The 18,628-nt window shown below is 43.1% G+C and overlaps 2 protein-coding genes across 2 annotated transcripts; both read left to right on the top strand.

Annotated features, from left to right (window-relative positions):
• The first annotated feature begins 273 nt into the window (after positions 1-273).
• alpi.1 (alkaline phosphatase, intestinal, tandem duplicate 1) lies at positions 274-12,250 on the top strand. Its single transcript, XM_053875761.1, has 11 exons — positions 274-422; positions 1,630-1,770; positions 5,293-5,408; positions 6,675-6,849; positions 7,410-7,582; positions 8,826-8,960; positions 9,028-9,103; positions 9,341-9,475; positions 9,548-9,739; positions 9,811-9,927; positions 11,195-12,250. The coding sequence occupies exons 1-11, from the start codon at positions 332-334 to the stop codon at positions 11,467-11,469; spliced, it is 1,626 nt and encodes a 541-aa protein (XP_053731736.1). The 5' UTR covers positions 274-331; the 3' UTR covers positions 11,470-12,250.
• Positions 12,251-13,072: 822 nt separating this feature from the next.
• On the top strand, positions 13,073-18,075 carry LOC128752370 (alkaline phosphatase-like). The gene is made up of 11 exons (XM_053853506.1): positions 13,073-13,136; positions 13,212-13,334; positions 14,589-14,704; positions 14,765-14,939; positions 15,007-15,179; positions 15,249-15,374; positions 16,583-16,652; positions 16,722-16,860; positions 16,954-17,144; positions 17,227-17,343; positions 17,807-18,075. Exons 1-11 carry the CDS (start codon positions 13,073-13,075, stop codon positions 18,073-18,075), a joined length of 1,563 nt encoding a protein of 520 aa, XP_053709481.1.
• Positions 18,076-18,628: the final 553 nt, after the last annotated feature.

Below are 18,628 nucleotides of genomic sequence, written 5' to 3'. Positions count from 1 at the left end.
AAAGGCCAGTCCAATTTCTATCAGCCAGGGGAGGAAAAGCGAGAAGAAAATTAAAGTAACCTTTTAAAACAATAAAAGTGGAGCAGTGAGGAGAGGAGCTGTGATGCGACGGCGATCCTCCTGTGTGGTCTTCCTCTCCCTCTCTTTCTCTTTCTCTCTCCCCCGCCTCCCTGATTCTCTTGTGTGGCTCGGAGCCTGTGAGCTGGCCCTTCCTCACTCCACACCCAGCAGGGGCTTCAAAAAGGCTGACTCTTCTCAGCCACTCACACTCCAAAATCCCAAACCTGGCTGAGCGTCCACCTCTCCAGACTGCAGCTCAGCAGGATTAGAGATGCCGGCGAGTCAGTGCAGGGCCACAGATCTGCTGCTCATCCTTCTGGGCCCCGTGTTGCTGCGTGGAGCTGCCACAATGGAGAGTCAAGGTGAGTTGGAGTTTCTCCTCAGGCTGACATCTCATTGGGCAGAAGTGACTGACAAAAACTGCAAGTGTAGTGGATGTAAAAGTTCTGATCATGTTTCACTAGTGCAAAAAGAGTCTGTGAAGTTTTTTCTGTAGATGAGCTGCAATTTCATTATTACTTTGCAGTTGTTGTTTTTTTTAGCTCTGCCCTAATTCTTTTCAAATAATATCTATATTTTTTTAATTATTATTGTAAATAATTAAAATTATACAAATAAATATAAATGTTTTTAGTGAGCACAAATATGTTCACACTATTCCAATTTGACTTGATGTATTTCTATTAAGTTACTATTTTGTAACTCTTTAACATTTGATAATTGTACTTGCTTATTTATTTTCTATGTAGTGTCTTAACTTTTTCACTTTAGCTTCCTTTCTTTGCTTTATTATGATTATTATTGTTAGTAGTAGTAATAGTAGTAGTTGTAGTAGTGGTAGCAGTAGTATCAGCAGTAGTAGTACCAATAGCGCAACATATTTACAGTGCTAAAATAATTCCTTACTTACTTTATTGCCTGATAATAACAGTGGAGTTGTTTAGAGTCGACCTATGTCACCATTCCTTGGTTTAATATAGTTAGGCTTAATAGGAATGTAACCATATTTTGGTTTAATATAGTTAGGCTTAATAGGAATGTAACCATATTTTGGTTTAATATAGTTAGGCTTAATAGGAATGTAACCATATTTTGGTTTAATATAGTCAGGCTCAATAGGAATGTAACCACATTTTCAGAGTTGTGTTGCTACCTCATCACCTTCTTCCCCATGCTCACGAATATTGGACATTCGTGAGCATGAACATTAAATTCTCCCTTCATAACCCATGAATAGAAAATCGTTTGTGCATGTGAGAATCAAACAAAAACAGTTTCAAAGTCAAACATGCCACTTCAAGCAGATAACATTCACTTGAATGAGTCACATGGCCAGTTTGATTCTGATGATGGGGCACAAGCCAATCTGACCAGTGGAGCCCTGTTGAGGAGCTTCTCTTTCTCTCTAACTCAAGGCTTCACTGTAATTCCAGTGGGTCACAGAGATGAATGCGTGCACTTGACCTGGAGTGTTCCTGCTCTTGAGCGGAGCCACAGCTGCATTAGCCTTCAGTATCACTCAGAGGCCTGCACACTCTCTAAGCCCTGTCCTCGCTGTCGTCTCAGCAGCATATCCAGATGAGGAGCAGTATGAGCAGGAAAGAGAAGCAGCCTATTGGGATGCACAGGCCAGAACAACTCTGGATGCTGCCCTCAAACTCCGTCCTCGAGAGCACCGGGCCAAGAACATCATTCTCTTCCTGGGCGATGGTAAGGTCACGCTGTTATTATGGAGTCTGTTCTATTCACACTTGCCTTATCGAACCTGGTTGTGGGTGAACACGAGCAGAAAAGGGCAACTGTGAAGGTCCATGAACAAACAGCTCAATACTTGACGCGTGAAATCGTCCATGCTCAGAATGGAAAGAGGAAATGTGGCATGACAGAGGGCCAGTGAATTTCTAGACCAGAAGTAGGTCTCCTTCTTCGTGGAAAGACTAACAGTAATCACGCTGTACCAGTCCTGTGTCACTGAAACCGGATCTGAACCACTTCGTCTTGTTCTGTTTCTCTTCATTTGGCTTCCTTTTTTTGAACAGTCGGGCTCAGGAATCACCTGGTTGAGGTTTCTTCAACCTTGGATGCAAACCAGATTGGTTCACATGTAAATATGAAGCAGTTCTGTTTCCAATGGAAACTCTTGGAAAGTCACAGCACAACAGCAGCGGAGGGATCCGTGTCAACAGCACAAGACTTGATCCGAAAATCTCATCAGCTGAGTCAGAAACCAATGAAACAATGAATCGTCCAACTCATCCAAACCATAATAATAGTAAATATAACTATTGTTATGAGTATTACACCAAGGTATTCAGCAAGACTTTTTAATATACATTCAAAACAGAGGGGGGAATGTTTTAAAAGACATTGAAAGCTAAAAGAAAAAAAGGAAATTGCTCTTATCATTATTGTTATTATGACCGTTGTCAATTTTTAAAAAAATGTTGTATACATTACTCTGCGCATGGTAGATTGCAGAATGCATTTTTTATTGAATCACCATAGTGCATTGACATTATTTTGGTAGACTTTTGTGCTAAATTGTCTTTTTCATTTTCATTTTAAATGTTTTTTTAAATAATTATTATTAAACTGATAACTTCTATGAATCACCTACATGTCTGGACAAAGTTCTAGCTCAGGTGTGGGCATGCTGGTTCATGCCAATGAAGCACAAACAGTTGAACCAATGAGGTTTACAGATGAAACAAGCACCACCAGACTGGCAATGAAGATTCGTAAAAAGGTGTCCTCTGCTCCCACTGCAACCCTTTGTAGAGCAGTACACAGTATTTATGTATTATGAGCCAATAACTGAAGCAAAAGAGTCGTGAAAAAAGAAGCAAATGTAGATGATCTGGAGGCCACTAGAGAAGTCGCTCCAGAAGGTTTAAAGGTTCTTTTGTAGACCACTGAGCCACCCTGTCCTAGTCTGTCTTAGAGTCTCCATTGCCAACAAGTCTGAACGTGTTAGCGCCACATTTATAGCTCCTAATGTTTGACTAATCGTCCTTCAGCTGCTCCATTACCTGCTGCCAGGCGGAGTCTGCGTTCGCTGGTTTTATTTCCCCTCCATTGAACTGTCTTTCTAAATCATCCCGCTCGTGATGTTGAAATTCCGTTGTGCTGTTTTCCTAAACATTTGGAGGCATGACTTTAAACTAATGCGACTGTAATGTGAAAGAGCATAGGTTCTCAGAAGAGGACTGTGGCGTTTGTGTTTGTGCACAGCTTGTTTGTGACGGAAAATAAACCTGAGTTATGTATGGACAAAATAGGTTGTATATGTAAAATAAACATGACCTTTAGAGCAGGAAAATAATGTCTAATGCAGGATGCAGCGGTGGCCTTTACTCAGCCATCACATCCTTCATGGCTTATAATAGTGCAGTATAAATGTTACACAATCATTTCGAGATTACTGTTAGATAAACAAATCTGGAATAAATCCAGATTCAAAAGGAGCCTTGAGCATGAACATGGGGAACAGCGTGGGGGTCATGGACAGGATGATGTTATCTTCTCTGGGCTTTGTTTTTCACCAGCAAGTCTAACAATTGTGTTCTATTTGCTGTTGACCAATGCAACTAATGAATGAATGCAACTCACTAGCCTCTTCCCGTAAATTCCAAAGTACAGAGTGCAACAAAATATAAGCCACACCCACTAAATTTAAGAGGGAAAATATGCAAAAAGGTCAGTGATTCCTATGAACTGCGTGATGAAAGAGAAAAAAATAATTTTATAATATTAATAATAATAAAAGTCACCATGACTAAAAAGCACGGCGGTTTGGCACGTTGTTACACATAGAATGTATGAAGCGCCATGACTTACCCAACACCAACCAGTGCTGTCTCAGCAGCCGCCAGTGTGGTCCAGTGCGGAGACAGGAAAGGTTTTACACCTCAATATGAAGAAAAAACAGTCAGTAAATGTAGCTAACGGGACACATCTGTATACAGAGGCTGCGTTATACACAATAACAAAGCGCGTCATGGGTCAGCTGATCGGTCCACGCACGAGGTTCTTCAGGCATTTTTCGGGTGCGTTCAAGTTCTGGATTTTCGTTCGTAATCTGAAGCAAAAAAATCTCTTTTTGTTCGGACTCCGACTTTTTTCGAATTCCAAGACATTTGAAAACCGAGGTACCACTGTATCTCATATCTTTTCTTTGTCACATTTTGAAAATGGTTGAGGGGCTCATCCAACCCGCCAACCCTCATATGAATGTGGATGAATGGTGGTGGCATAGCATGGCACATCCAGGTCATGAAAAGTGTTACATAAATCTAAGCCATTTTCATATGGATGAGTTCTAATTTTGTTTTATGGAATGTAACATTAAACACAGTTGACTTCAAGTAAACAAGGGGCACACTCTCTCTGCTGCTCCAGTCGGCAGACCCTGAAGAAGAATGGCTTCTGTTTGTTGGCAAAGCATCAGAGCTATTGAAATGCCATCACGCACGTCAAAAGGTTGGGAAAACATCACAATAAAGCTCCAATGAGAAAAACCACTGAGCCATTGTCCCCATTCCAAGTGGATGGACTGACGACTGGACCACCAGTTGAAGTCAGATTGGGTTGGATAAAGCCACAGTGCAGATAGTTGGGAACAGACTTGTGTCTCAACAAAGTGACTTTTGGCTTTCACATCTGTTTCCACGTTTCAATGTCAAATTTGAGGTCATGCTGAAAGTATCCAGTCAAAGTATCCATAACATTTTCAGAACATTTGTTACAGATGCGCAGAAACACTGGTCGATATAATCAAGTCTGCCCATGAAACCAACCATATCTGGGCCACTAAAACCCACCGATGCGTCACTGAGTCTCCTGGAGGAATGTTCCACATTTACGACCTCAACTGGAATGTCTTCCTCTGACGACCAAGATTGTGGTGAATCTGTTTAGTAAACCATATCAGGCTGGGTTTCATTAGGACTTAATCCAGAATTGACTTTTCCATTTCCCACTCCTCTTCACTGAGAAGAAAAACACACTAAGAAAAACACGCTACAACAACTAAAAAGGGCAGGTAATCCTTTGGCTCAGTAACTATAACAAGGGATAAACAGAACCATCATTGCTTGTTTCGGGGGGTCACTGCAAGTACCTCAAGGAGCTGCCGCAGCTTGAATGAGAATTAAAGGTCCAGCTGAAAGTCTTCTATCTTTCAAACCGACCTATTTAGTAACTAACTCACCTTGACTGACACGTGTCTGGCAGGAATGGGCGTGTCTACGGTGTCAGCGGCCAGGATCCTGCAGGGTCAGATGGAAGGGAGGTCCGGGGAGGAGACGATGTTGGCCATGGACACCTTCCCATACGTGGCTCTATCGAAGGTGACAGTCGTTGTTTGAAGCCTACGAAATTATAGTAAGAGAGAAAGTTCACATCAAACTAGTGTGTGTTCACTGAATCGTGCAAAAAACTCCATGAAGGCATGAGAACACAAGGTGATCGTGTTGTAGACTTTTGCCTTGCCTGCCAAAAAGGCCACCCATTCTGTCTCAGACACCCTTTTGTTTGAAATGTTTGGGAGGGATTTTGAAGAAGATCCTCGATTACAGTTAAGATGCGTGCATTCGGTGAGAGTTATAATCAAGCTCAATTCATAACAACAGATAAAGTCTGGAATGTCGGTGAGTGTGAGGACAATGTGACGGAATGCGTTTTGACTTGAATTACAAAGTAAATCCTGGTCAGAAGTGGCTTCCAGTAGACAGCTAAACACATAAGTTGTCCTTATTTAGTACAACTGTAAGACCCCATGTAAAGGAAGTATAAGGTAGCCAAAAAAGTTATCGCCATTTTATCATTTTGTAATGCTCTTATTCTTGAAATGAATGTGTGCAGTTGCAGTTGAGGGTGTGTAGTGAAGGGTAAACCAGCAGCCAGGAAACATGAAGGTGTCAAAGCAGCTCAATCTGAGCTGTCTGCCTGTGGAATTTAAGGTGTTCTGCAGCTACATGAAGTCACTACATACGCCAATCCTCATGGGATTACACTGTGAGGAAGGAATTCCAGAAGCTCAAGTCAATCGTCCCATTGTGATGAACACCGCACCGTGGTCATTCACGGGAAACTCTGAAGGTGGCCACACATCACAGCCTGTTTCTCAATGGTGTCACCAAATCGTACCTATATTTGATCCAGTGCACACGGAAAGTGGGTCCTATGTGACTATATTGACTGTTCAAAAAGTAAAACAAAAGTGCAGATGCAAAGGGTTGAGTCATGGGGTGGCACCAATACACTTGAAATGTCGTCTCATGCCACTTTTTAAATGTATAGTCCCGTACCTTGTGATCATGCAATGTGGACAGCTGGCGTCCAGAGGAACAATCGTCAATATGTGACGTCTTAGGACTGAGACTGTTGGGACAGGTGGACTGTTTCTCACTGACTCGTGTGAGAAACAGTGTGTTATCCACTTGATCCCTGTCAATTTTCCTGTGTTTTCCGCACATAAACTGCCACACTGACCTCACCCACTAGTTTCCCAGTAATAAAGTGGCAACTTGAAGACATCATGTTTGCCAGATGGAGGAAACCAGAGTGCTCAGGAACTGTTTCATCACTGAACCCACTTGAATTCGTTTCAACAGACCTACAGTGTGGACAAGCAGGTCGCGGATAGCGCTAGCACGGCAACAGCCTACCACTGTGGGGTGAAGGCCAACGCTAAGACAGTCGGACTCAGTGCCAGAGCAGTAGCGTACGAGTGCAACACCACATTCGGGAACGAGGTCTTCTCCGTGCTACGACGAGCAAAGGCACAAGGTAAGCCATTTGTGATGTTGCAGTCTTCTTATTTCGAGATATACACTGGGCATTACAATTAAAACGCCCAGGAATAACATCATCTTCAGATAAGAACAGTCTGTTATCGCTGTGTCCGGAATTACAGTTCAATGTTCAGATTCGGTGGATTAACTTAATGGCTTCTGGGTAATAGCTGGCGTGTGCTGGATGGAATCCCATTACCTGTAACTTTGCAGCGACTGAAGAAGAAAATATTTTGCTCCGGGATGGTGGTTTTCCTGCATATTAATAGTCTTATTTGGGAGTTTGGTGGTTTGGTGTGTTTACGTTTGGTGTTGGACATCCTCACCCTCTGCTGCTGAACTCTGTCACCTCCAAGTTTCCTCAGCCACCGCAGGCGAAGCAGAGAGCAGGGAAAAATAAATGAATAGTGACAGGAAAGTGAGTTAAAGTGGCCAATAGGTTTGTTATGGAATGAGTCGTGGGATTGACGAAGGTGTGGAACTCAATGATTCATTATGAAAGAAGCGAAAAATGTGTCTTGATTTGTGCAACATAACACCAACCCTTGTGTTCAGGTAAATCTGTGGGGATAGTGACAACCACTCGGGTCCAACACGCCTCTCCGGCAGCCGCATACGCACATTCGGTCAGTCGCAGCTGGTACAGCGACGCCGATCTTCCGGCCAGCGCTCGCAAGCAAGGATGTGTGGACATCTCTACACAACTGGTCACCAATGTCGACATTGATGTGAGACACACTTCAGTGTCATTTTTATGGTCAAAATGGAATTGTCTATAAATGACTTTATCGCTGGAGATAGCGCCAGCTGCACGCTAAACACTTATATAATTAGTTTTTTATTGAAGCGGGCCACTGGGTTCCGTGGGACTTTGGTCCGACTTAAAGGGCTGGAGACACAAGACAGGTGGAGATGAGAGCTGATATGACTGTGAGGAAAGAAAAGAAAGTTTTTATTTGGGAAAATACATTTCATGCATTATTTTGTTCGAGTAAGAGTAGCTTTTTTGCGAACAACATTCGAATAAAAATGATTTTATGATATCTTTGGTAAGGACTAGATAAGACTGGTGAGTTAAAAAACAAATGTGACTGGCAGCAGTGCAGCGTTGTTCTCCCTCTTTCTTCCAGTTAGTTAACCATTCACCCCTCTGCATGTTTTCCGCTACCGCAGCCAGAAGCCTCACTGGTTGGCTTGCACTCACCTGATATCTCTACCTCCAGTCCTTCTGTGCTCCGCAACTTTATCTCCAAACTTCTTCCTTTCTATCCCTCTGCTTTACTCACCATTTCATCTTGTCACTCCCAAAGAATCACTTATAATCTCCTCTGCCAGATTTGAGTCTACGCCAGGGGACTCACTTTGAGTTAAAGCTGTAGTCTTTTTCTGAAAAAAGTAAAGGAAAAAAAAACACAAATAAATAACACCACATTGTAGCATCAAAGAGATAAGCCAATGGTTTGAATTGTAGTGCATGGAATCAGTGTGGGTTTGTGGCTCCCAACATGCTGTTAGTTGGTTTCTTTCCCTCTCCATAGGTGTCATCTTACCTTGCTATAAAGGTAGAGTCTCAGATGAAAGTCACATTTAGTGAGGCTGCCTCTGTCTTCTGTCCTGTGAATTGCAGCCGGCGTTCCACAAATGGCCCAAAGGCCATAGGTCTGCAGCTACTTCCCACTCCTAAACGTCAAAGAGCAACTATTTTGAAATGGACTTTTGCGTCCAATGCTGATGCAGACCCTTCACTTCATTGCTCTTTGATGCCATAGGAGTGGAAATGTGTTGGTCAGGCAGGTCTGCTTCTGCCCTATAAAGCTTACCTTTCACTCATGCTTACTCCCTAGTGTCTCCACCTGCCTTCTCCTCCCCCTCTGAACTGCCTGCACTCCAAAAGAAAAACATAACCAGCATTGATGCTGACTACATTATGGCCATATGTTTGCATTCATAAACACCCATTGTTTCCTAAAGGTTATTTTGGGCGGAGGAAGAATGTACATGACACCTAAAGGGACCCCTGATCCAGAATATCCAACATCAAACTCTCGTAAAGGAGATCGCAAGGACAAGAAGAACCTTATAGACGTGTGGCTCCGGGCGAAACCTGTACGTATCATTTAAAATAACAGTCAGTCAATGATCCGCCAACCACACTTCCTTTGTTGTGTTGCAGAATAAGAAATCGAGCTACGTTTGGCACAAAAAAGATTTTGACGCGATAAACGTAAAAAATACAGATAGGCTCATGGGTGAGTACCACATGCTCCGTGCTTATCTCTCCTGCTCTAAGTGTCAACAGATAAATAGCGTTATCTGATATGTCATGTAAGTGGATGGCTGGCTTTCATCTTTACAAGTGCACACCCTCAACTCTTAACTACAGTGATAAGAGACAAAAACCCATATCTGGCACTATGACAAAGTGTCTGACTTCAGCGCTAAGGTACGGTCTTTCTGATACGACAAATTCTCAATTCAACTTCCAGGTCTGTTTGAAGCAAAGGACATGAGATTTGAGAATTTTCGGAATGAAACACGGGACCCCTCCATTGTTGAAATGACGGAGAAGGCCATCCAAATCCTCAGCAAGAATCCCAAAGGGTACTACCTGTTTGTGGAAGATAAGTAGAGCAGCCAAATGTCAGACCTTCTTCTCTGTCATGAGACCAACCCTTCTGTCTGTCCCGAATCACGAGGGAGAATTGATCATGGCCACCACGACGGCGTCGCCAAGCATGCTCTGACAGAAGCTGTGATGTTTGACCACGCCATCAGGCGAGCCACACAGATGACCAAAGAATCCGACACCTTGACTGTGGTCACTGCGGACCACTCGCACGTCTTCACCTTTGGTGGGAACACGCCCAGAGGGAATCCGATCTTTGGTGAGGTCCTGCCAGCAAGCAGAATGCTTGACCTCAGCCCATGACTGATACAAACTCTTCTGATCAATCAGGCCTCGCACCAAAAAAAGCTGGAGACCGTATGCCTTTCACCAGCATTCTTTACGCCAACGGGCCCGGCTACATCCACATTAATGGAACCAGAGAAAACATCACCATGGTGGATTACTGTGAGTATGTCAAGTGTCACTCAGCACAAGTGTTCCTGGACCATCCCTGCTCTCAGGAGAGCGCGCATGAACTGTGGCATTCATCCGAGCAGCTCGTGTTTATTGTAACCGCAGGAGCGTGCCGCGGCCCCTGAAACTGCTATTTCCATTTATTTACATTGCAGTCGTCTTTCTACACCTCCTCCTCTTCTGCTCTGCACGGCTTCTGACTTTAAACCACCACATCACTTGTGTGGAGAGAGGCTTTACTTGTTAGATGGGGATGTATATTCTATTCATCCTTTACTTGAAAAAAATATCCTCATTTGTTTCTTAAGGTGAAACAAGGGAGAACCAGAACCACACGTTAAATATTAGGACCCAAGGACCGTAAGATCGGTGGTAGCCAGGCAACATACTGCATGAAAAACGTCCTAAAAGCCACTCTAACTCTCCTTTAAATTGATTTTAAATTGAAGTGCGTCTTGAGGAGCAGATCCTTTCAAAGAGTCATTCAATGGAGGCTCTGAAAAACAAAGTTAATACAAATGAAAGGGTGAATTCAGTCTACTGCTTTTGTTGAAAGTCGCAGCAATGTGGTACGATGTGACCCGCTCTACCCATTTCTACCATGTCAAATATTAGGGTAGGAGGGTTGCATGCATGTTGTGGGACACAAATTGTGGATATCAAAACATTGAAAATATCATGCTGGTGAAGACAACTACATGAGATATCTGTCAATAGTCATCCAGAAGAAAGGGTCAAGAGAAAAGTTACAGGTTACTGTATGAGATAAGATGTGGATCAGAATGGATCAAACTTAAACATCCCACCAATATTTACGTACGTTTTTCCTGATCATAAGAGGAGAGTCTTCCTATAGGTTGTATTGTCGCAGTGTTGTGAAAAGTGGTCATGGTCCCATGAAAGAAAAGACCGGTTAGTCTTGTGGGGTTTTTCATTGGTCTTCTTGTGACCGACTTTGTTTCCATGAAGGTAGCGTGGGTAATATTCCCATGCACATGACTCACATCAAAAATATGAACCACTACTCAGTGATGGGCTGATGAGGCTTTAAAAAAGAAATTGACTTTCATTGAAATGGTGACTCAAATTAAAAGATTCTTGAGAGTTCCATCTAGCAAGCTCTGAAAATGAGGTGTCATGTTTCATGAGTACTGGTTTGTAGTTTGTATGCGAGTCATGCGCATATGTAACACGTGAGAACGAGTCCGGATTTGAAGTCACTGTTAATAACTGATGAACCTGCTTCATTTCTGTCCAGACGATGAGGAGTACATGCAGCAGGCTGCCGTCCCACTGGAGGCAGAGACGCACGGTGGAGAAGACGTGGCCATCTACGCCAAAGGCCCGATGGCACACTTGTTTCACGGGGTGAAGGAGCAGAACTACGTTGCTCATGTCATGGCCTATGCCGCTTGTTTGGAGCCATACACAGACTGTCCTCCTCATCCTCACAGCCACACTTCCGCGGGGCGCGTCAATACACCGTCCCGCCTGCTGTTTGTACTTTTAAGTGTCACCTGGTTGCTCAGATGACACTGATGCACACTTTCTACAGTTTTAATAAAAGATAGGTGTACTTCTGTATGGCAAAGCACAACTTTAAAAGGCAATATTTGCAGTCAAAGACACCTGTCCTGTTGTCCCACCGCTCAGCCTTATCCTCAAAGGGGTCCCTCTTGCAATATCTACTTGGCGCCACATTAATCAGTCCCCTCTGACAGGCGAAGGGAGTTTAGCGTTTACGACTGATTGTTTTACCTATGTCCTGCAAAAAGGCCACGTCAGCTAAGTCACTCGCTGATGTTGTTGGGTTCTGGTCAGCGTGAGTTTTTGCAGGTAAAATTTGTGACCTTTTGTGGGTTGACAAACGATACTTCTGTTGCCAAAATGGGTGTGTACCCATTCATATGTCATCACTGTTTACAAACTCTGAACTGTGTTCTTTCTTCTACAGGAATAATAAGATGAAATCAATACAAACCAAAATCAGTTTTCACATTTATTCATATGAAAAGGTGCTTTTTTTCAAAGTGTATCATCAATGCTTGGTGTTGGACTCCTCCCCCCTCATTGAAGTATGACTTGACGCACTGAATTATCTAAAGATTTTATAATGGTCAAAACTTGAAGAAGGAACATATATGAGCTGATGCACACGGAGCAGTTGCTGAGTCAATGAAGGAGGAAGTTTTCCAAAGAGATCACACGAGCATAAAAACAAACATCCTGTTGCTGGTCCTTAAATTCATGGTTTTATGATTGATTTAAACATATCTTATCTATCACACTGTTTGGATAGCAGGTGTCTGTTTCTATTGACATATGTTTTATAGCACAATATATTTTTGTACATATGTTTTACAAAGCTTGAATGGAATAAAAACAGCCATGTCTTTACAGTGCTGACTGCTAAGTTCTCTCGGTAACGGAGCAAAGTACGGACTGTAACTCATCCCGAAGGCCTTCGCTTGGATTATAAACCATTAGCGAAGTCTGTCAGAGGGTCTTCTCTTCATTGCTGAGTTTCAAAACGGGTGTTCGAAGTAGCAGAGCAATTACAAAGGCGGCTTGCCCTTCTCCCACTCGGGCGGAAAGTATCTAAAGATCTTTCAGGCGCACAGCCGCTGAGTCAAAGGGATAAACCAATAGTGAAGTCGGTTAGAGGAATCTGCATTCTTCATAGAACTGAAGTTACATCCAGTTATTTCTCATTCTATTCTCCAGCAAGAAGACGCGATTCAAGCTGAAGATGAATAGTCTGACTCAAACGATGGTAAAAAGAATGCGGTGGTGAGGATGAAAGGGCACTTTTCAGATTGCTTTATTTGTCATTACAGATGTGCAACATGATTAAAAACCTTGAACAGTTTAGTCCAACAGAACAAATATAGAAATATTTTCAGCTGACTTCATGGACACGGAGGATGCTGTCATCGTGATGGAACTTTGTGTTGACATCACTGGAAATGTGCCACTGGTCGAAGTCGCACTTCTGTGGTCCTGTTACATGTTGACCGTCATAAACTATGGTCTCGTGCAGTTAAACTAAACTGCCCTTTACTCCCTGCGTGCCGCTATAAAGAGATGTCAGGCGCCGACACGTTTTTCTGTTCCTAGGGTCATTATAACGGACATCATGGCTCGGACTTATGGTGGATTCATGATTTTGGTTTTAGTGCATTCAGCGTTGTGCGTGAAAGGTAAGGATCTTCGATGGAGTTGGAGTGTGAATATGTTTGGTCGACGTTGTGTGAATATGAATTTGTGTTTCTGATCTAAAGAGCAAGAGCTTCATGCAGATTACTGGAACAACAAAGCCAAGCAGGCGCTTCACACGGCCCTGAATGTTCAGCCGAACGTGCAACAGGCCAAAAACCTCATCCTGTTTTTGGGGGACGGTGAGTCCAAGACGGTGCTGGTGGAGCAAAATCCAAGTTCTTTTAATATACAATATAAGAGCAAGATATTTTGAGAGGTTTGATGAAAAATTGTGCAAAGATCTTGAGGGAACAAATACATACATCTGTTTAAACATTTGGTTACCTCAAATTACAGATAAAAAAACAAGTTATGGAAATGTACAATGCATTTAAGTCATTATTGAAGCAGGTTAAAATATAGATTTTTTTAAACGCAGCCCAAACACAATAAAAATCCATTATTATTATAAGTTACCCATTCAAATTGAAATTTAGACATTACAATATTTGTTTGTCATAAAGGAAAATAAGGATGTTTTGTTTTAAATTAAAAGATATATGGACATAAAAAGTGATTTATGGGAATGTCTTCATGATTTTTTCTATGAAAACACAAACAATCAAAGAAAAAAGATGACTTACAATAACACACACACACACACACACACACACGTTTTGACATAGTGCTTTCCCCAGCCCCACAACCTTAACTTAACCATTCAAAACAAATGGCCTTAACCAGGACTCTGACCCAACAACAGAGACAAGTTTACACACAGTTACGCACAAACACTTGTCAGAAAAATAAGGAAAGAGGGTACAATGGTCAGAACTGTTCTTCACTCTGCGCTTTTCAAGCTCTGTATTATGTAAGTCGAACTACTCGTGTTGTATGTCATGTATCTACTAAAGAGCCACGTGATGTAATAGTGACACAAGTGTCATATAACTTGTCATGTAACACGTTCGCAATTATCAGAGGGTAATAAACATCTCTTCATTCATTTTAAAAGGATGAAAATAATAGAATGCAATGCACAGTTCTATGTAATATACGGAGTCATAGATCAAATCTAATGGCACAATATTGAAGTAGCCCAGTCTAGCATGTGTCGCTTTTAGTTTTAGCTTTTTGGTTACCAGGCTTTTATGAGTTCCATTTTTATCTTAATATTGTTTTATTGTGGGATGATAGATGAAAAGCTCATTAATGTCCATTACTTGTAAACACAATGATTTACAGCGACAGTCACGTGAACTCTGCGCGCGCTGACGCTATTGTAACAACAGATTAGCGGATGCCAGGATTGATAAGTAACATTTATTCAAGGCATCGGTGACACATAATGAAAGTCGGGTTCAGCAGGAATTCCTAATAAAAGTGCATGATGGGAATGGACTGCAGAGACTCTTCAAAACGGATCAATATTCTTGGGTCTCACTTTCCTGCAGGCATGGGTGTCCCGACAGTCACCGCTGCCCGTATTCTCAAGGGGCAGTTGGCGGGGGAATCTGGAGAGGAGCACAGCCTCAACATGGACACCTTCCCTCACTTGGCCCTGTCAAAGGTCAGCAGATTCGCTGCAATGGTTTCGGACTGACTGACTGATGGTATTTGTTTCCTGCAGACCTATAACGTGGACCAGCAGATGCCAGACAGCGCTGGTACAGCCACAGCCTACTTGTGCGGAGTGAAGGCCAACTATGGGACGGTTGGTGTGACGGCTGCCAACCCCAGGGGCAACTGCAGCGCCACGTCAGGAAATGAAGTGTACTCCATTCTACACCGTGCCAAAAACGCAGGTGCTTTCAGTGTTTTTGCTGCTCCTTGAGACCCAAACACTGATGAACAGTTTTCATTGTCTCCCAGGGAAGTCCGTCGGAATCGTCACCACAACCCGAGTGCAGCACGCTTCTCCTGCCGCTTCCTACGCTCACAGTGCCGACAGGGGCTGGTACGCAGATTCGTACCTGCCAAGCGAAGCCGTGGCAAACGGCTGCCGGGACATCGCCTACCAGCTAGTTTACAACACTGAAATCGACGTGAGTGACTCAGTAAAACATCGGCAAATAAAGTTTTCAAGTAAGTACATTATGAATCTGCTCCCGAAGGTCATCCTCGGTGGTGGGCGTCAGTACATGTATCCCAAAACTGCTGCCGACCCAGAATATCCCGGCAGCACCGGAGACAGGCTCGACGGGAAAAATCTTGCTGCAGAATGGTTGTCCAAGAGAAAGGTGAAGTGCTTCCACTGTCTGAAAGTTCTTGGCTCATACGAGACACGCAACCTGAGCATCTTCAACTCTGCTTCTAGTCTATGTGTCAGAGGTACCTTTGTTTGAACTGTGCAACATGCCAGGTCTCACTGCTCTCCTATAGAGCTTCGCTTTCACTCTAGCATCTTCTGCCACTGATCAAGAAGCCCTTCATTTACGGGAAAATTCCATTCCAAGTATGGCTGGTCACCGTGTTTTGAATGTGATGAGGATGAAAACGCCCCAGTCCAAAACATAGCAAGTGAATTCTCTGGTCATTCTTTGGTGTTTTTTTTAGCCGAGGATCGTGGGGTCTCTGTGTATCATAAGCCACAAAGCTAACCAGCTCAGTCAATTGTATGGCACATCTCTGCGAGTGTCTGTCAGTGTAGTGTCCAGAGCACTGGAGACAGGCCAGCACATCAGGAGACGTGGAGGAGACCATAGCAGGGCAACATCCCAGCAGCAGGACCACTAGCTCCTCATGTGCAAGGAGGAACAGGAGGAGCACTGCCAGAGCCCTACAGAATAACCTCCTCCAGCAGTCACAAACAGACTCACTGAGGAGGACCCAACGTCCACCGGTGGGGCTTGTGCTTCCTGTCCAACACCAAGGAGGACGTCTGGCATTTGCCAGAGAACAACTCAGATTTGGAAATTTGCCATTTGGCACCCTGAGCTCTTCACAAATGAAACCTGGTTCACACTGAGCACATGTGACAGAGACACCATAGAGCATGTTCTGTGACTGTGAGACTAGTTTGGCAGTGGGTCAGTTATGGTGTGGGGTGGCATTTCTACCATGTCTTTGTCTTTCTGGAAGACAAAGACATTGATGTAATGGAGTGGCCCATCCTTTCCTCAGACCTGAATCCGATTGAGCACGTGTCCCGCCCACGAGTTTAGACGTTTTCGAGTTTAGAAGTTTTAGGAGTTTAGTCCAGGTCTAGGAGGAGATGCTTCAGGAGACCATCCGCCACTTCTTCAGGAGCGTGCCTCGGCGTTGTGGGGAGGTCATACAGGCACATGGAGGCCACACATAATACACAGCCTCACTTTTACTTGTTTTTAGGACATTGCATCAATGTTGGAACAGCCAGTGTGACTCCAAATCTCCCCAATTTCAGCCAATTGTTGAGTGATTTTGTTGACAGCAATTGTTTTTTTTTTTTGTTTTTTTTTTTTTGCAGGGAGCTCAATATGTGTGGAACAAAACGAAATTTGATGCCATTGACCCTGCGAGCACAGACTTCCTCATGGGTAAGAGAAACAAATGCAGGCTTCCAGTTGATGTCACGCATTTTAATGTGGAGTTCCCTGTCCTCCCAGGTCTTTTTGAGCCCAAAGATTGCCGTTATGAGCTGGACCGGGATCCAAACATGGATCCATCCCTCACTGAAATGACAGAGAAAGCCATCAGGATTCTCAGCAGAAACCCCAAAGGCTTTTTCCTTTTCGTGGAAGATAAGTTCTTATTATTATAAATCTTATTATTATTATTATTATTATTATTTTCCGTCTGAGGCAGTGGAATCATATGTTTTTGTTCATGGGTTTTAAGGGGGAGAATTGATCACGCACACCACTCATCCAAAGCCAAGAAAGCCATGTATGAAACGGTGGAGTTTGACCGGGCCATAGGCCGCGCGGCAGAACTGACCAGTGAGCTGGACACTTTGACAGTGGTCACTGCTGACCACTCGCACGTCTTCGCCTTCGGAGGCAACTCTCCCAGGGGGAACTCTGTGACAGGTGACGGTCTCCGCACTCACATCGCCGTGGTTAAAGTCCGTCTGTCATTAACACGAGATCATCGTGACCATGTGGTTGACAGGGGTCAGCAGCAAAGTGGCCGACGACGACAAGCGCTTCACCACGGCTGTGTATGGAAATGGACCGGGCTTCTCGATAGTCAACGGCAGTCGACCCGACGTAAACAGCACTATTTCTTGTAAGTACACGAACTGTTCACACTTGTATAACAGTGCCATCTGCTGATCAAAGACTGTTATTTCACAATCCAAGGCTCATAGTTATATGTAAGGCTTATGCACATCCAATGAAGTGGACATACATATTTTGCAATAATATCTAATTAATGTCCTATTCACTGTGGGAAAGAGTGCCTTAAAAAAGAAACTTTAAAAAGAAAGATGCTATTTTTTTCATTTTATTTACCATCTTTACAGCTTTACAGTTTTCAATGTAATTTTTACTTACTGATACATTGACACTGTATATACATTTTAGAAACAAAATACTTTTTTTTTATTTTTACCAACATTTCCCACGATTGGAACAGATACTGACATTTTGATGTTATATTCTTGTAGTATTAAAAGGCCGTAATAATAATAATAATAACAGCTGTAAATTTGAAACAACCGCTAAGCCAATGTTTCCTTTCCCTTTAGCTGAAAATGACTACCGTCAGCAGTCTCCCGTGCTTCTTGACTCAGAGACCCATGGCATTGAGGATGTGGCCATCTTTGCGAAAGGCCCAATGTCTCACCTCTTCCACGGCGTTCAGGAGCAGAACTACATTGCCCATGTTCTGGCCTTTGCTGCCTGCATCGATCCTTATGAGGAGTGTCGTCTCCCAAACCATGCTGGATCCATCAGCCCCAGTTTGCTGCTTCTCCTCATGAGCCTCCTTCCACTGCCTTTCTCTTTCACTGTTTAAGACGCTATTGTATAGCTGCGCGTGTACAATCATGTGAGTGGATTTGCTGTTAGATGGGTAGATGAATGAATGAGTGAATGGATGGACAAACTCATCTTTGCAGCCTTTGCTGCGACCTGCACTTGTTTATTATGAATTGTAAATTGTAATTTCAATGAACATGACACAAAGGTTATTTCTGTGACAATGCTTTGTGATCACTTGTACATTAAAGCATGTTCGCCTCCTTCTTTTCAGCGGGGCAATGTGTGTATGTTTTAACCTGTAAATGAATGGCAGAAGAGCTTTTTTAACAGTTATAAGTCTGAGCAGGAGTGTTATGTTTTAACCTTATTATCATTTCTCCAATTGAATAATCTTGAACAATCTTAATACAGGTAATTTTTAAAAAATGCAAAGGGCATAGAATAGCCAATGTATCATGAGCATATTCAAAATATGAACCCACTTTTCTAGTATTGGTTTTACAGGACAAAAACAGTGGCAAGAACCAACAGCAAAGAAGCAAATTCAGGTAAAAGCAAAGCGTCAGAAAGATGATAACAAATGTTAT

Source organism: Synchiropus splendidus, chromosome 1, assembly GCF_027744825.2.
Source record: "Synchiropus splendidus isolate RoL2022-P1 chromosome 1, RoL_Sspl_1.0, whole genome shotgun sequence".
NCBI lineage: Eukaryota > Metazoa > Chordata > Actinopteri > Syngnathiformes > Callionymidae > Synchiropus > Synchiropus splendidus.
Note: the sequence above shows the minus strand (reverse complement) of the source record. Positions and strands in the feature narration are given on the sequence as shown.